At 44.7% G+C, this 18,124-nt stretch overlaps 1 protein-coding gene across 1 annotated transcript in view; it reads right to left on the bottom strand.

Annotated features, from left to right (window-relative positions):
- Positions 1–7,020: 7,020 nt before the first annotated feature.
- LOC119382141 (26S proteasome regulatory subunit 4) overlaps positions 7,021–18,124 on the bottom strand; it is a 67,308-nt gene continuing 56,204 nt past the window's right edge. Inside the window, exons 9-11 of the mRNA XM_037649872.2 lie at positions 13,707–13,807; positions 7,453–7,759; positions 7,021–7,176 (exon numbers count right to left, since the gene is read on the bottom strand). Of these exons, the coding sequence (XP_037505800.1) occupies positions 7,042–7,176; positions 7,453–7,759; positions 13,707–13,807 (543 nt within the window). The 3' untranslated portion in view covers positions 7,021–7,041. The remainder of the gene's footprint in view (positions 7,177–7,452; positions 7,760–13,706; positions 13,808–18,124) is intronic.

Genomic DNA, 18,124 nt, shown 5'->3' with positions numbered 1-18,124 from the left:
CCCAAGAAAATACCATGTTATACAGTATCATAGGCTTTAGCGATGTCTAAAGTAACTAAAGCCGCATATTCATTACGTAGTCGTGCTAAGTGTATACGACTTTCTAAATCAACATGGGCATCCAAATTGAACACCCAGCCCTGAAACCCGATTGACAGGGACTTAGAATTGATCTCTCGTCAATAAAATCATTGATTCGAGTATGGATAATTCTCTCGATTAATTTTACTAGATTTGACGTCAAGGCGATTGGCCTTATGTTATCCAAAATATACCCTCCATCTTGTTTCTTAAGCAGCAATATAATTTTAGCAATTTTCCACTCCAAGGGTATCCATGCATTCTTTAAGGAATAATTCACAAGTTCTAAAAGAACGTTAGGCGATTCCTGAAGTAAACTTTTAGCATTGAATTCGTAATTCCATCTGGTCCAGGAGCAGTGTTCGGTAGACATAATACAGTCTGAGTCAATTCATATAAAGAAATTGCCGGAAAATCATGCGAAGATACCGACATGTTGCGAATAGCCGATAGATTAGTGGTAAAGCGACGTTCTAAACCTTTGGCTATCTCTTCCAGTGAACCGCTCATTTCTTGCGGCGTCAAGATACAAGATTCTAATGTTAAAGGCGTTGGCAGTACTTTCTTGTTCGAAGGTACGCAAACAAAGCACGCTTATTTTTTGACTTGGAAAGGTAATCGTAATGTCTAATGTCATATTCTTCTTTTGCACGGTTAACAGTGCGCTTAATACGCCAGCGAGAAACTGATAGTCTTTCCAATTTGTTGGGCATTGATTATGTAGGAGCTTTTTCCAGGCAGCTTTTCGTCTTCTGTAATCGCGCGTACATTCATCATTCCACCAACGAGAAGAGGATCGTTTACTCGATGGGATAACGAACTCGGAGTTTTTCCGAGATCCGTCTAGTATTGAGCCGATCTTAGACGCAATTTCCTGACCACTGGCATTCTGAAGTTTTAAAAGAGCAGAACGCAGACAGCTTTGAAATTTCTTGTGATTGACATATATGCGTGTTGGCTGATCTAAAGTTATTATTGGGCAAGTAATATCAAAACTACAGGAAGGTGATCGCTGTTAGTTGCCGAGTCAACCACGGACCATGATAAAATATTGATCGCTTTTGTGCAGAACGTTAAATCTAACACTGAGCGAGTCTGACCTCGAACAAATGTTTACCTGCCCTTTATTCATACACGACAAGATTTTGTCAATGGTCCACTCCCACAGTCGCCTCCCACACAAATCTGTTTTAAGCCCCCAAGGAGTTGAAGTCTCCTGTTAGTACAATTTCCTTTCTACAGGCTGTCAAAACGCTGGTCGAGTTGGCTCGTACTTTGTACACCGTGGGGAAATAACAATTTACGATCGAAAAAGGGTGGTAGCCTGGAAGACACAAATCTAATGCTATAATTTCACAATCAGAGTCCAACATTCTGAAAGAAATTTGCGCCCTATGACATATTTTACTTGATACCAGAATCATTAAACTACCGCCACGTGTTTGGCGATCTAATCGAAAAGAACAAAAACCTGCGAGAGAGAAATTTTTATCCGGTGTAAGCCAGGTTTCTTGGAGAATTACAATATCAGGGTTAAATTGATTACAAAGGTAATTTAAGTCAGTTGAGGCTGAGAATATAGATCGGCAGTTCCACTGAAGTACCCTTAACTGACCAATGGTGGTGAGCGCACCGCAGAGGCGCTTGCCGCTTCCTTGCCGTTATCTTTATTCGTAAGCAACGATTCAGTCTTTTTAGTTTTTGACTTGAGAGCAGCAGAAATAGGGGACCTTGCACGTTTATGAGCTCGAGCATCAATTTCCATGTCTGTGGCATCACTTGTGCTTGGCTGAGGCGTAGACCGGTCTGATTGCACTTGTGATACAGATTGCTTAGCCTTATCTGCAGATGCAGAAATTTTGTCCAGCACTAGCCTATGTAGTTCAGCGGTGTCAATGTCTCTCCGACTTCGTTCTCCTCTTGATGATGATGATGACCTCTTACTAGTGGCGCTTACCCTCAAAGGGGGATGGGCCAAGAACCGGGAGGCAGGATTTTGAGGTAAATACTTGAGGCTGAAGATAAACGTTGGAATTTTTTGCTAAAATAGATAAAAAACATAGCTAATACTTGAAAATTCTGCAGAGCACACAGCCAGTCTATCAGGTGTGATGTTTGACGGATGTCTTCCCGCTAGCCTTGCTCGCGCCAGTGCCTGAGCATTGTCTCTTCGACGCCGTACGTAGTCTGCTTTTCAGGGCTTCTCTCCGTTTTCCAGTGCTTTCCTGAGAAAGTAGCCTTCAAATAAAGTTTTTTTTCTAAACCATAGAGCAGTATTACTGGCGCAACGGCTGCTCGAGTTAGTCCACGCCAAAATGAAGCACGGCAACGGCGCACGCGCGTGCGCTCACCGCGGTACAATGCGGCCGGTCGTCTGGGTGCGAGCGGCATGGCCTCCGAGATTAGCGGGCGGCGCGGAGGCCACGCGAGCGGCTGAGTTATGTCGCCACTCCCCGCCAGGCGCCCTTTTTCGGCGCGCCACCTATCCAGCGCTGGTCTCCCATAGTATAACAAGGGATGGGAAAGAGATGTGAAGGTTAGGAGGAGGGAAATGAGGAGAAAGGGCAATATTGAAAGACGTAAGGAAGCAGGAAAGGAAGATGTAGAAATAGACAACCAAAGAAAGTTTAAAGAAAGAAGGAGAAGATGTAGACAGAGACAACGAAAGACGAAAGAAAGTAGAAGATGCAGAAAGAGATAAAGAATTAAAAATGAAAGAAAGAACATGGCGATAGAGATACAGAAAGAGAATTTAGAGAAAGAAGAAAGAATACTAAGAAGGAGAAGATGCAGAAGTAAACAGAAAGAAAGTTTAAAGAGAGTAGAAGATGTAGAAAGAGATAAAGGATTAAAAAGGAAAGAAAGAAGAACATGCAGAAACAGATAAAGAAAGAAAATTTAAAGAAAGAAGAAAGAATACTAAGAAGGAGGAGATGTAGACGTAGACAAAGAAAGAAAGTTTAGAGAAAGTAGAAGATGCAGAAAGAGATAAAGGATTAAAAATGAAAGAACGAAGGACATGCCGAAAGAGACAAAGAAAGAAAGTTTAAAGAAAGTAGAAGATGCAGAAAGAGATAAAGGATTAAAATGAAAGAAAGAATATAATGCAGAAATAGATAAAGAAAGAAAATTTAAAGAAAGAAGAAAGAATACTAAGAAGGAGGAGATGTAGGAAGAGACAAAGAAAGAAAGAAATTTGTAAAGAAAGAAGAAGATGATGATGAACAAAGGAACTCAGTCTGCGTTCGACAGGCGGTGGCGCTCCCTTGCCAGCTGCACTGTTTACTCAGATTTCACAGGCGTGGAACTGGCTTTAACTTTATAAATGCGAAGCATTTCTTGGCGAACCTTTGGCACTTTGAACGTTTCTATCTATCTATCTATCTATCTATCTATCTATCTAGCCGCCTACGTCTGGGCGCTCTCATGATCGCCCCCTTAACATGGTGCAGCCCAAAATTGGCATGGGAGGGTAAGAGGATTTCACGAATATGACTGTCCGGTCACGACATGAATACAGTGAAAACCCTGTCGCGTACGTCGTCAAACCCTTTCTTCCAGACACGTGCGGCCCAAACCCGTTTACCACGGGCCGCGGTGTAGGGGCACGCGCCACGCGTGATTGACAGTTTTACTAACTACCCAGGAACGGCGAGAACAGATGTTGGTAATTTAAATGCGAGAGCGTTAAGAAAAACCGACATCGGCAGCATTGACCCGACGAATGGAAAGAATAAAAATTAGGATCCCAGCAGGAATCGAACCCAAGCATTCTGCGTGGCAACCAGGTATTCTACCACAGAGCCGCGCCAGGTCTATAAACTGGTTTGGAAAAAGCCTATGCAGGCGTATACTGTCGGTGCAACGTCAATTGTGGTTGTGGTGATTGCTATCTAATTTTACAAGAAAGCAATAAACAGCGCATATGTACTACTACGATACAGCCGTCATATCAGGTTAACGTCTGTGATTCCAGTGTTATCGCATGCGTCCTCCGAGCGACGGAGATGGGCCGGATCGTTTCATCTCTGCTTCAGCCGCATTTGTCGCACCTGCCCGCGCGCTTTTCCCGCAGGTAGAACGTAGAATACGCGCGGGGATATTATCCATTTGGACTTTATACGGAACATGACTGTGACGGCGACGGCAAAAACCCGTCGAGAGTGTCCATATAATTGTTATCGCATAAAAGACATTTAACGCAGCCAACTGTTGCACGCGAAAAACGTCAGGACTGCGCGGAAAGCGCAGCACAGTCACAGCGAAAGCTGGAAGAACGGCATTTCTAGAGCCCGTTGTAAACTCTCTTGGGGCTACTAATACAAGTACACAAGCAAGGTACCCACTACGCCGCAAATCATAATTTTTGTGAAGTTGGGAAGCACCCACCACGACATTATTCGTCATTCTGCGGAGTAGCGAGGTACCAGCTACACATCTGTAAGACATCACGTACACTTTGCTGATGCGACGGCTGATGACGATGAAGAATTATGGCTGAGTCCTTTGTAATGGGTTGGAAGCTTTAAACGACCCACTAGTTACGTAATTCGCATTGTGCTTCTCCCGGTCATTATTTCACTCTCCCATCACGCTATATAACATACGAGATCACATAAGAGAGATGACATGAGAGAGAGAGGGAAATAACTTTATTGAGACCCTCAGGAAATGGATCATGCATAGGGGCATTATGGGCTCCCTCGGCAACCAACACAAACACTTGCGAGGAACCCACTACGTTATAAATTATAATTTTTGTGAAAGAGGGAATCAGCCACTATGCCATTTTTCGTCATTCAGCGGAGAACCATGGTACCTGGCAAGCACCTGTAAGACATTATGTGTACTTTGTTGATGCTGTGCCTGATGACGATAAAGAATTATGGCAGAGCCCTTTGTCATGGGTTGGAAGCATTCAACAACCCATTCGTTGCGCAATTCGCATTGTGTGACGGCTGGTTATTTTACTCTTCTACCACGCTATATTACGTATGTTAATGTGGTTCCTTCCCGACATGAAGCATAATATAGGGTCTTTTTGCAAAGCAGTAGGCACCGTCGTGATTTTGTGGTAGAATACTGGGCTCCCACGCAGAGGGCCCAGGTTTGAACCCTGTTCCATCCTGGATATTTTTTTCTAATTCCGTTTTTTTTTCCTATTGCGCGCGATAGCGGTTACGGACACCGGGGGCGGCGGACAACTATGGCACCAAAAAACGGCCGTTGTGGTCTCATAACAGCTTTAGGGTCTCGGCGTGTCGGCGTGCATCGTCGTCTCTTGTCGGGATGGTCCCATTTCCTTGAGCGCAAGAGAGGGTGCCACCGCCTCAGCGCTCGCCGTGTGGCAAGAGAGAGCGAACGGCGCGCGTTGACTCTCTCCTTTACGCTCTGAAAATCTGATGGAGAAGAGTGTTTTACCAAAAAGAAATAATGAAAAGAGGTGCTTTTTTAAAAATAGTCCAGGCCTTCAGCAAGTCCCCCCCCCCCTCTTCCGCAAAAAATTCCTGGCTACGGGCTTGATCAGCCACCATAATTATCAGTCATGTTACACTACACATCGATCAACTAGGTTAGCTGAAAAAGTTTTGAAATCGTGGTACATTTAGAAGGAAACGGAATACCGTTTACACTACGGTAACATCGTTTTGTGTTCACGGAGCGACGAAATTTAGGATTTTGCAGGCATGAAATGTTATCGTGCAGGACTGGTGTGCTAGGGATCATCGGGACAGGACGTCTTGCAAGGGCGGGGTGTGCACATAACATATAGGCTGATGATGCTGATGAATAGTAATTATTATTGTACTTATCACTATTATTATTACATCATTATTGATATCGTAAAAGCGCCTTCATTATGATTATCTTCGCAATGACTCCTTCGAAAGAAGCGTGGATCTGCCCCCGCGTTCAAACTGGCTTCTCCTCTCTCTTCCATTTCCTTCATGAGGGCGGGACGTAGTCAAGGAGGTTAAAGTAAAGTTTTATTTAAAGGCCTTCCTTGGAGGCAACAAACACGAGCGCAGTTCCATTCTAGTTCCTTCACTGTGGCGCTGACTGATGTCCACATTGAACCTCTTCGATTTTCCCAGTTCGGACAGCCCGACGGCAGCGCGAGGACTCCTTTCTGAGAGGAAATGACGTCATTTTGCCTCACCGTCACGAGGGGCAAAAGTCTCGTCACTGCCAGCGCAAAATCGTTCCGGCAGGAGAGCGAGCCCGCGGGCAGACCGCTATCTGCCGGAGAGGAAAAACGAACGCGTTTACGGCAGCGTTCGGGCAGGTGGGCGGAGCTTCGGCGCTACCCGAGAAAAACGAACCTCTGGCAGGCAGTCGGGCATAGAGTCACTAGAACGGGAAAAGTACCGCACATTCCTTTTCCCTTCGCCGCCGCGTGCTCTTGGTGGCTTCGACACATAAATGGGCCAGCTCGTCCGCCTCGCTAGTGTCTCCCGGCCGCCGACGCACGGCGCTTTGAAGGGCGATTGTTTCTATAGCCTGAGAAAATCGTGCAAGAACTTTTCGACATCCGGCATCGTTTTGACATACATTAAAAGCCTATCAAGGCATCGAAGAATGCCTGGGTGCTGCGCTTTTGGATGCAGCTAAAGCCCCTCCATGCGTTATCCGCCGGCTGGGTTAAGTAGCGCCAACTCGTCCTCCCCCTCTCCCTTTACACCAGTTCGCCGCCCAGTGGAAGCTGAAGTGCCGCCATGATGTTTCTGCTGCTTTTACGGTTGATGCACCCGTTTACTGCATCATGTGCGCACTCCTTGCCCATGCATACTCTTTGCTCTGCATATATGGTTTCATTTTTTTATTTATTCACCTTTTGTGAACTGTATTTAAGTTCAACCCACTCCTGCATGAGATCGAGAAGGGCCTCCAGTATTGTGAAATAAATAAATAAATTTTGTTAGCTACGTCTTCAACGAAGTTGTCGGTCTTCTGGTGAAGTCAGAGGTATAGGCCCTCTGGGCTTCCTTCCTTCTTGCGGTACAGCACGTTCTCTTTCGACTTTTGGAAGTCGTCGCTGGTCACCTTCATGCGCCGTTCCCGTAGAGCCATGAGCCCGGCCTCGGTGCAGATGGCCTGCATACACAGAACACATTTAACGTGAGTATAAATACGCAGTTCTAGCAGAGCATTACTTATGCACCGCTTCGCACGGATGTGCAATCTATGCAGGAATTTGCATAGACTGCACATTTTTTATAAGTGCATCTTGTTGGCAAACAGTTGGTAGTGGTCTTGAGCATATACGTGTGCGGATGCGCACGTGGCTGAGTATGTGCACTCGATATACATAACCATGATGAATTACCAACCAGCCCACCGCAAGTTCTACCAAACCAAGTTTCCACTGACCTTGATGTCTGCGCCAGACAGGTCGTCCTTGGCGGCCACCAGATCGTCGAAGTTGACGTCGCCGGCCAGTGTCATGCGTGCCGTGTGGATCTGGAAGATGCGCCGCCGCGTCCCCTCGTCCGGCAGGGGGAACTCGATCTTGCGGTCGATGCGACCGGGCCGAATCAGGGCCGGGTCGAGGCTCTCGATGCAGTTGGTTGCCATGATTACCTTGACGTCACCCCGCGAGTCGAAGCCGTCCAACTGGTTCAGCAGCTCCAGCATGGTCCGCTGGATCTCTCGCTCACCACCAGAGTTGGACTCATACCTGGAGAAAAAACATAACTGCACCCTATGCTTTTACGTGCTAGGAACACTTAAGACGTACTGGTGGGCTAGTTCGTTCATCCCAGCTTATGGCAGAGCGCGTCAAAAACAAGGGCATAGATAGAAGACATAGATATACATAGGCGTAAGCACCGAATTTGTCTATATGTCAGCGCTCACGACTATGCATATCTCTATGTGTCCATTTCGTCCTTGTTTTTGATGTGTGCTGCGATAAGCTGTCGAAAACACAATGTGATTACAAGAAACACCATAGTGTGTACGTTGTAAAACCGGATTATTTTGAACCCCTATGTTGCTTTAACGTTCATCTAAATCTAAGTAAAATCGGGAGTTGGGTTAGTTGGTGGATGTTCATCATGAAATATATAACAGCACAACAGGGTTAGAATACGGACAGAAAGAAGAAATGAAGAAATGGACACAGCGCTGATTTCGTATTGAAAAAGAAAGAACATATATAGGTAACAAGTCTTCAAAACTCTGCACATGTTTCGCAAAACAATATAAATCATGTCTTCTCCAACAAATAACTGTGCTCTTCATCTAGAAGAGTGAATGACAGTTGACTGACACAACTTACGCTGTATCTTATAAAAAAAGGCTTTGGCTATTTAATGCGTGCGCTGATCAGCATGTCTGTATTTTATAATGGTGTTCTTAACGTAGGGTACACAACCACATAATCTGCAATGAACTGCCAAATGAGACGTGACAACAACACCCGAAAGAGTCAACTCATGCTCACGCAGGCGTGCGTTTAGGCAATGTTCCGTCTGGCCTATGCGCCGCATGAGAGTGAAATCGCGTAAACCACACCAGTAGCACAAGGTACATATTTGTGTACGTGACTGGCTACACACTTGTTGCCTTTTCCTGGCTTCCGACACAACGCTCTATCAACCGAAGCGCACACCTTGCCCACTTTATTATGCGCCGAAAACAGCACAATTGCGCCATACCATGAACAAACGTTTTTCAAACCATGCGCAGTTCGCTGTAGGAATGGAGTGACTGCATGCCTTTTATTCCTGCTATTTTCTGGGGCATCGGGGTCACAGCGACTTCGGTTCTTAAACTTAGTCATCAGTTCTTCTGAGACAGAGCAAATCACGCTACTCGGAAAGCCAGAATTTGCAAGGCAAGCAACCTGTGTACGAAAAGCACGCGCTATGAGATGCTTGCATGACTTTTGCAGGGCGGAACCTCGCACAGTAGACGCGATGCCTCTCTTTACAACTTTTGAGTGGCCTGAATTATAGTTCAGGATTGGCTTGATGGATCTTGGTTGGTATTGCCAACAAACATGATCTTTGAGAAAAGATGCCTTAGATCGAGGAACTGCAGCTCATCATTTTTGTTCAGCTCCATAGTAAAATTCAGACCCATTCCACATTCCTTAAAGACATCTATAATCAATAAATCAATCAATCAAAATCTTTTATTTTCACCATTTCATACATAAGGTGAAAAAGGGAGAACCGGAGAAAAAGCCGAAAGTTCTTCGGCTTGACAAAGCTCCGGTCCCCCAGGCAGACAGTGGTGATGTTGGTTTCAAAGCAATGGAAGAAAGCATGTTACAAAGTATAAAGCATTAAAGAAATAATAACATTTCAACTGAATATAACATGAACATTGGGATGAAAGGAAGGGAAGTGTATAAATGAAAACAAGTATACAGCAACTACAAAGTACAACCGAGATACTTTTTTATAACATAGAAAGAAAAGTACGATAGCAGCAGCATGTAAAAAAAAAACCGCTGTGATTTTTTTCTTCCAAACACATGCTGTCTTGAGCCGCTACAGGAACAAGTCCAACATTTTATTTTTGTTTAGCGGTAACACATCAACACTTTGTTTGTTGAAATGATTAAGCAGGGAAGGCAGTGTATGGCAAAGGCGCTGTTGTCCATAATTAGTACGCGAAAAAGGGATTTGCCATGGGGCCTGACGGCGATATGAATATGTACTTTTATTTTCTTGTAGATCTGCGAGGCTTAGAAATGAATCTATTTTTCCTAGCATAGCACTCTTGTAGCATTGCAGAGTTTTCAGTTTCCAAATGTCACCAGCTTTTATTATTTTAATTTGCCGGAAAAGCTCTTCCGTATGTTCGGAGAAAGAAACATTTGCAATGGCTCGAACTGCTTTCTTTTGAAGTGTTTCCAGCATCCGAATATTTTGTGCGGTGGTGTTACCCCATATGAGTGAGCAGTAAGTGAGGTGTGAGTGGAAGAGAGCATGATAAATGAGGCGCTTAATTTTATAGGGTAATGTATTTCGATAGCGATTTAAAAGACCAATAACTTTTCGCACTTTTGCACAAACATTGCCAACATGATCATTCCAGGACATGTGCGCTGTGAATATAACTCCGAGTGTTTTCATAGAAGACGTAATGGTAATCGTATACGGACCTAGAACAATGTTATCTGGGAATGTAGTAGAACTTCCTTGGGCACGGAAAATGACACATTTTGTTTTGGCTTCATTGAGAATCAAGCAGTTTGCCTTCGACCAGCGTTGAATTTTGTTACAGACAGTGCTAGCTATAGGCGTTATTTCTTCTAAGTCTTTTCCTGTAAAGAAAATGGAGCAGTCATCTGCATATGCGATAAACTTACACATATCACTAATTTCTACAATATCATTAATGTAATAAAGAAATAATATCGGGCCAAGGATGCTACCTTGAGGCACACCCGCTGTTATAGGTTTTGTTTGTGACCTGTTGTCGTTAATTTCAACAAACTGATGTCGACTTTTTAAATAAGAGCGAATAAGTTCAAGTTTTATTCCTCGGAAACCGTATCTTTCTAGTTTCGTAAGCAACAGTTGGTGGTTGACTCTATCAAAAGCTTTGCTAAAGTCTAAGTATAACCCTAACGTTAGAAGCTTTTTTTCAATGTTCTGAAGAATGAGATCCTTTTGCATATTTAATGCACTTTCCGTAGACCGTTTTTTTCGAAAACCGTGCTGACATTCAGTTAGCAAGTTATGTTTCTGCGAAAAATTATCAATACGGACGTTGATAATTTTTTCGAGGCCCTTCGATAATATAGGAAGAATAGAAACTGGTCTATAGTTGCCAATATTGTTTTTATCACCCCCTTTATGTACTACTATTACTCGCGCTACTTGTATATTGCGAGGGAAAACTCCAGTCGACAGGGACGCGTTAAAAATGTGCGTTATAACAGGAGCTAGAAGGTCTATGGCATACTTAATTGGTCTGATTTCTAAATCGTCCATATCCCTACTGCGGCTATTTTTCAGACATAAAAATGTCGAAATCACCTCAGAAGTGTTAGTAGGCTTTAGAAATAGAGACTCCCTTAACGAGGTTAGGTGCAGTGTGGGCTGAATATCATGATCTACGCATCCCACTTTCACAAAGAAATCATTGAATAGGTTATCAACAAGTACAGTACAAAGAGTAGCATCCAGTAGAACCAAAAAATCATCAACGTACCGAAAAACATGTGACGCTAACCTATACAGGTGCTTATGCAACTTCCTGTCTACAAAATCGTGAAAGATATTGGAGACTACAGGTGCCACACATGACCCTATGCAGATGCCGGATTTTTGAACTAAGATATCTCCCTCCCAAGACACAACGGTTGAATCCAGGTACGCCTGCACAAGCTCTAGAAAAGACTCAACGGAGGTGCCGCACCGGCTCTGAAACAGCAACTCGTCGTTATCATCTGTTATGCAAAGCTTGATGCACTACAAAGGGACTGTCTACCGTCCTTCGTCGCTTTTCTGTTTTGTATAGAAATACAAAGCGTACAGTCTGAAGTGTCCAACATTGCAGCGGTTTCTCTAGAAGGTGAGTAGAAATTTTTAAAACACAATTGTTCTTTCTGCGTTCGGTCTTATTTTATTGGTAGGGCGATGCCCACCACAATGGTTGGTGGACGCCATGACAATTGTGGTGCTGTTAAATGTATAGAACTGGAACCACATAGAGCTTTTGCAGGCTTCATTAGCTATTGTTTATTAATAAAATAAATGCCGTAGTGGTCGTTTAAAGTGCACAAACTGTCAAGTAAAGTATTATTACCACAGTCTCTCCAACTTTCTTTAGTCAGCCTGAAAAACCGCCGCAGTCCAGCAGAAAACTTCGTCTGTTCCAGCAACACTGGTACGCTGGCGTTGTGAAACGAACTGTAGTGGTTCCACTCGTACCAAACGTGCAACGAAACCGAACATGAGACGTGCTTCAGAGAAGAGAATGTTTTTGCTGTTTCTCAGTTATGTTTAGGTAATCTATGTTGCATATGCGACATGATTGCCAACACAGACGCCTTGGTGAAGCGGAACATGAAGGCAAAATTGTCTTCCATGTAGAACTCTCGTTTCTCCACCATAGGTAGGCAGGCGAACGCGTCACCGGCCGCGCCACAGGGCGCCTCTTTGAACACGTGAGGAAAAAAGCAAAAATTGCTCTCTGACGCAAAGGAAAGCTGCAAAAAGTGTATGAAATGCAATTATAGGTTATACATATTTGTTCTGAACAAAATAAGTCTACGTGCGACAGTTTTCTGCTCCTATCACTAGATTGGCCACATAGATGTTGGGTGACGCTAGCGGTCATACTTTCATGACTTTCAGAGCCAAATGAAAAATATAATTCATTTTTATTGGACAAAAGCATGCTCGTTAATGCCGATGGGACAAACAATCTTCTCATTTTCACCACAATCAAATTTTTTCTGAGCGGTAGACTGTCCCTTCAACACTTAACGTTGGGCCATAGAATAGTACAAATCTTCTACGTCTATGTTTAGTGGATAGCAGTACAGAGACGGTTGTTCTTTTAGTGATGCGATTTCAGATTTCGAATTAGAAATTCTTAGCACATCCACAATTTTCCAACACTCCAAATTTCTCTGAATGTAGCGTAAAACATTTATCTGCCAAGTGTCTTTTTCAGAGACAATTGCTCTAAGTAGCATCCCAACTTTGAGTTTCTTTACTGAAAAGAAAACAGACAGTTCTTGCATTTTTGCCTTCTTCACACTCGCCGCAAAGCGCTTCAGATTAAACTTTAGTAACATGGAACGCACCTGTTCCTTCAGTTGCCCACTTTTTACATCGACACGCTTGAAATTTTTTTCCCAACACGGCGGCTACCTTATCACTCACTGTACACACAGCCATCCATAGTTACAAAATAACCGTCCTTGTCAGCAACCAAAACACGCAACTTTGCTTCACGAAGAAAGTGCATTTCTTCTTTCTGTCTGTATTCTAACCCGGTTGCGCTGTTATATATCGCCTTCAGTCACGGTGTACACAATTGGTACACAACTGGTAAGTGAGAACCTTGAGACTTTAAAAAGCACGTAACTAGTATCTTGATCCTTTCTGCAGCCATAGTAAGGTCGACAAGTTCAAATGTTACAGGCAATTGTTGAAGATCTACTATTTACTACGAAACCGGTGACGGGACTTATGATGTGCGAAACAATTATGGATAGTAATGAGTGATCAAGCCATATTTACGAGACAGGTTCCGTTCTTCCGCACTCTACTACTGACAACGACTGTAGAATGTAAACGCCGGTTAGTGATATAGATGAAATAACATTCTCACAACCAGTGGTATGATTAATGTACCTTAATTTAGCCGGACTCGCAATGAATGCTGACGAATAGGAAGTGACCGCGCCTTTCAAACAAATACAAATCGTTTTATTTTTTGAACAAATACCAACGGCCCAGCTGCAATAACCGTCCTCACGCAACTTCACCAGCCAAGGTAACAGCCCAGCACTCATCATTTCACACATGGGCACACACATTTTGCCTTGAGCAGGTGACCTAATGAACTTAGTTAATTGCTGAATCAGCCGTTGAGAATGAAGCTTATGAGTTATGACGATGAAGAAACACAAGCGAGGGAAAGATGCGCACCGTTTTGTTCCTACGGCGTCGATCTCGTCGATGAACACAATGGATGGTGCATGCTCTTCAGCGACCCGGAACAGTTCTCGAACAAGCTTGGGGCCATCTCCCTGCATGCATAAAAACAGTGAAACCAGGTGTCTGCTACATATGCGCAGCAAAGAAGAATGCACTGTCACACTTCCATAACGCTAATTTGTTGTAATGTGTTTCCCGAATTTTGACTTGGCACAGAAAAATTAAAATATGCAAGTGAAGTTGATATCTGTGGTTACATAAGCCTAAAGGAGTCGTCCTGACATCTAGGTGGTGCAAGAAAATTTGCTTATTTCACACCAAATGCTCCAAGTGACAGTTTTATGTCACCAAAAGCACTGATTACTACCGTTAATCAAAAAAGGTGAAGGTGCATTTCTCAAGGTGCGGATTTTGCCCCACAATTCAGAGAATCCGTATGAAGTTTTTCAGCCATGTTATTAACGTTGCTGTGCATCAGCCACTTAAGTTTGTTCAGAAAGGGATGTGGCACTAAATCTTCAAGCTTGACCGGTGTGTTCCATGACAGCACGTGCCTTTCAGTATGTCAGCAGTATTGGAGGGCATTTAACGCAATAGACTATTTGTACTAGAAGTTTCAACGCCGTAGTGAAACAATTACGGTAGGCTCTCAGTAAACGGAACATCTGCTTAATTAAAAATAGCAACTGCCCCTAATATGATTGTTTTTATGCTTGAATTCTGCACTCACGTTCATCTCTCAGTAAACGGAACACATTTTCTTGGTCCCTAAAGTTCCGTTTAACGAGAGTCTACTTACAGTGAAATCTCTTTAAAGAAATGGTGACAGAAAATTTGTAAACCTCTGTTTTTTTCTATTAATCAGTGACTACTGACTAGTTCATAACGGCAACGAAGCTAAGTTGCCGCAGCGTGAGACGAATCTTTAATTATATGCTCGAATGTTACTACCGGAGGCAGTTTCGATTTCGAAGAGCACTCGGTGGCCCCAAGACGTGGTTGGCCTACTCGTTAACAGATACTATCAGGTAAACACGAGAGCCAGCGACGTCACTGGCCAGCTTCTGCCATGTTGTCTGCGGTGCTGTTTCGTCTGCTGTGTTGAGCGTTGCGAGTGCTTGTTTCCTCAATCGTGAAACAACGTTGCTTATCGATTGTAGTCACTGGGAGGCGCAAGCACTGTGGGGAGACAGCCGATGTCTGCCACATGGTATGGGCCTGCCAGCTGAAGAAAGCCATACCTCCCCTCCCCAACCCTACGCGAGAGGACTCGAAAGCGATGCTGCTTAGCTGCTCTGACCTAGGGGCCCAACAAGCCCTCATTGCGCGAGCAAAGGCAGCGGATGTCACCTAGTCTGTAGGGCTCTTTCAGGGGCTCATGCACTCTCTTTTATAATAAAGTTTTTCACCACCACCACCTAGTGCGGCGATGGACGAAAGAGCTGGGAGGAGAGTAAAAATCAGTGAGAAAAGTTCGATTCACTTCGTGAATCTCGCTGGTGGCTGTGATTTTGTTCTTGTCGTCGTCGTCCAACTGAGGCGACCTTTTTCGGTAGGCTTGGAGCAGCCGCAGCATTAGACACGCTGAAACATTTTCGCTTCGATCATTTGTAAAGTAGCAGGTTGAGAAGTGACGAACGAAGCAGTGAAATCACAACATTGGCACTTTGTAACAGCGTTTATGTGTAACATGCAAGTGACGTGATGTACGCATTACTGACTTGTATTTAGATTGGGCAATGCTGCATTCTCAAGGCATACCAATACCATGTACGCACGTCGAAACGTTGACGCAGTTATCTGTCCACTACGCAATACGATCCCGGCAGTAGAGAGCTTCAGTTTGTCTGTAGACTTCCTAACATTAGCGGATACCTGGTTACCGGAGCTGTTGACGGCTGCAGCACTAGCAGCAGCCGTGAAGCCGGTAGCAACATATTGTGGCACTTTGTCCAACTACAATAATTTCTTTTTCTGTTTTCTCCGTCACGTTGCAGTTCTTTTCGCAAAAAAATGCAATCAGAATACTGTGAGATTGCTAATTATCGCACTGCTAGTGCTTTACACAAGAAGCAGTGAGCGGGTAACTCGCTGCAGGGTTATTCTGTATGCCTTTGGTTAGGCTATACGTCATCAGGTGTCGCCTCCAGCGTTGTCCGTCTCGTACACACCTCCGGTGACCCGGCCAGAGCTCATGACGTACGTTGTTTACAGAAAGACATCATCGCTTTTTGCTTCTATTTCGGATTCGGCACTCTCATGAACTAAAAATCTCAATTAAAATACATTTTAGGCTGTATTTGTGGCTGATATTGTACAGATGGCACCCATAAGCACCCATAAGTGTGATGCAACAGTCAAATTGTGTCCGAATTTTTGTGTCACCACTCCTTTAAGGGACACTGAACAAAATTTTTGTCGCCAAATTTTTCAGCCAATTTGAAAGATTGGGTGCTGAAATCGATAGACACAACTTTAATTTCACGCAGAAACTAGAGGGAAATAATTAATTTAATGCATTCTTCATAAACTACCGCATCCAGTGCCTGTGCCGTTAACTAGGGGAAGGTGACATTTGTTGACGTTACATAGACCTGAAAAGGGCATGTTGAATTTCCCGCGTTCAGCTTGCTGGAAGAAGAAGACGAGCTTTGGGCCAGCGAGCGCGTGCGCTCGTTCTACCAGGAACGAAGGGGCCATCTTTACGTTCTGGGCTCATGCGGACGCTAATAAACGTCTGTTTGAGCTTGTAAGTCCGCGTCGGCTGTTATTTGTGCCACATATTTTACATTTGGTGCCGAAACCCGGGAGGCGACAGCCGGGAGCTACCGTCAAGGGACATCGCTGGTGGCTACCGACTGGAACAACAGCCGCGAACTACGGAGGCCAACAGATCAGCTGATCGCCATGGACAGGCTCAAGATGAAGAGGACCACGCGAAGGGCCCAGAACACCAAGCTTATACAAGAGGCAAGTGCGCTACTTGAGAATGATGACGCGACAGTGCGACACATCGACTCGATTTACGAGAGGCTTAAAAGTAACAACGAGGAGCTGAAGAAGATTAATGAAGAGATGGAGAGCCACATAAGTGACGAGACGTTCGAGGCGGAGTACGCTACCGTGATTGAGCATGAGGACAACGCGACCCGCATCTTAGCCGAGCTCCAGAGCAAACGACGCCAGCATAGCGAAACATCGGTAGTGTCGGCGCCCATCGAAGTTCGGGACATGACGGCGGCTATTGGACCTGCTGATAGGCCAGGAGCCAAGTTACCGAAGCTGACAATTAATCCGTTCGCTGGTGACTTGTGCAAGTGGAGCGAGTTCTGGGAGCAATTCGATCAGGTCATCAACCAGAACGGCAATCTTTCAACTAGCGACAAATTTAACTACCTGAGGCTGTTCTTGAAAGGAGACGCAGCGGCAGCTATAGCGGGGCTTCCTACCACCGAAGTATGTTACAAAGACGCGTTAGACATCCTGAAAAGACATTTTGGCGACAAAAAGCGCTTGGAGCAGGAGTATTTCTCAAGACTTCGAAGGCTTACTCCTGTGCGTTCTTCCAACGAAGTGGCCAAACTCCGCAAGTTATATGACCATGTGCTGATTAACACGCGGGGACTGGAGGCGCTTGGCATCAGGAAGTCGTCCTTTTCATCGATGCTGTGCAACATTATGCTGAGGGCATTGCCACGTGACATCGTCGTGGCATATCATCGATCCTGCGCGACACAACCTGAAAGCAACAACGTTCAGCATGACACGGAACTAGAGCGTCTTCTCCACTTCGTCTCTATTGAACTGGAGAGCCTCGAAAGGAGTGACTTTGGGGAACAAAAAGGATACGACGAGGCGGCTCATACTAAAGACGAGAGTCCTCGCTTTCACAGCGCGACCCCAACGTCATCAGTGCTTCACTGCCAAGTTGCTATAACTGAAACGAACTCGAGCTGCAATTTCTGTAAATCGACGGAGCATTTGATGGAGTCATGTACCATGGACTTACCTCTGCCAGAGAAGAAGAAACTTCTTTCTGCCGACATGAGGTGCTTTCGATGCCCATGTAAAGGTCACCGAGCAAGGGATTGCAGGCGTAGAGTTACATGCTCGGGCTGCAAAGGTCGTCATGCAACCACTATGTGCGACCCAGACAAGCTAAGACGAAAGCTGCGTGAAGACATCAAAGTGACCGGCGAACTCTCCAGATCTGGAAACACCAAAATGACAACCATGGAAAAGTTTGAGTGGATGTTTCAAGGGAGTACCAAACCCTCATCGTCAAAGACAGTTGACTCCCTATTCATGAACATGACCACCCGAGCAGACAAGGCAAACCGCACAGGATTGGACGAGATCACCTTAAAGGAAAAAGAAACACTCCAGCGCTACGAGACCCGACTCGGAAA

Source organism: Rhipicephalus sanguineus, chromosome 2, assembly GCF_013339695.2.
Source record: "Rhipicephalus sanguineus isolate Rsan-2018 chromosome 2, BIME_Rsan_1.4, whole genome shotgun sequence".
Taxonomy (NCBI): domain Eukaryota; kingdom Metazoa; phylum Arthropoda; class Arachnida; order Ixodida; family Ixodidae; genus Rhipicephalus; species Rhipicephalus sanguineus.
Note: the sequence above shows the minus strand (reverse complement) of the source record. Positions and strands in the feature narration are given on the sequence as shown.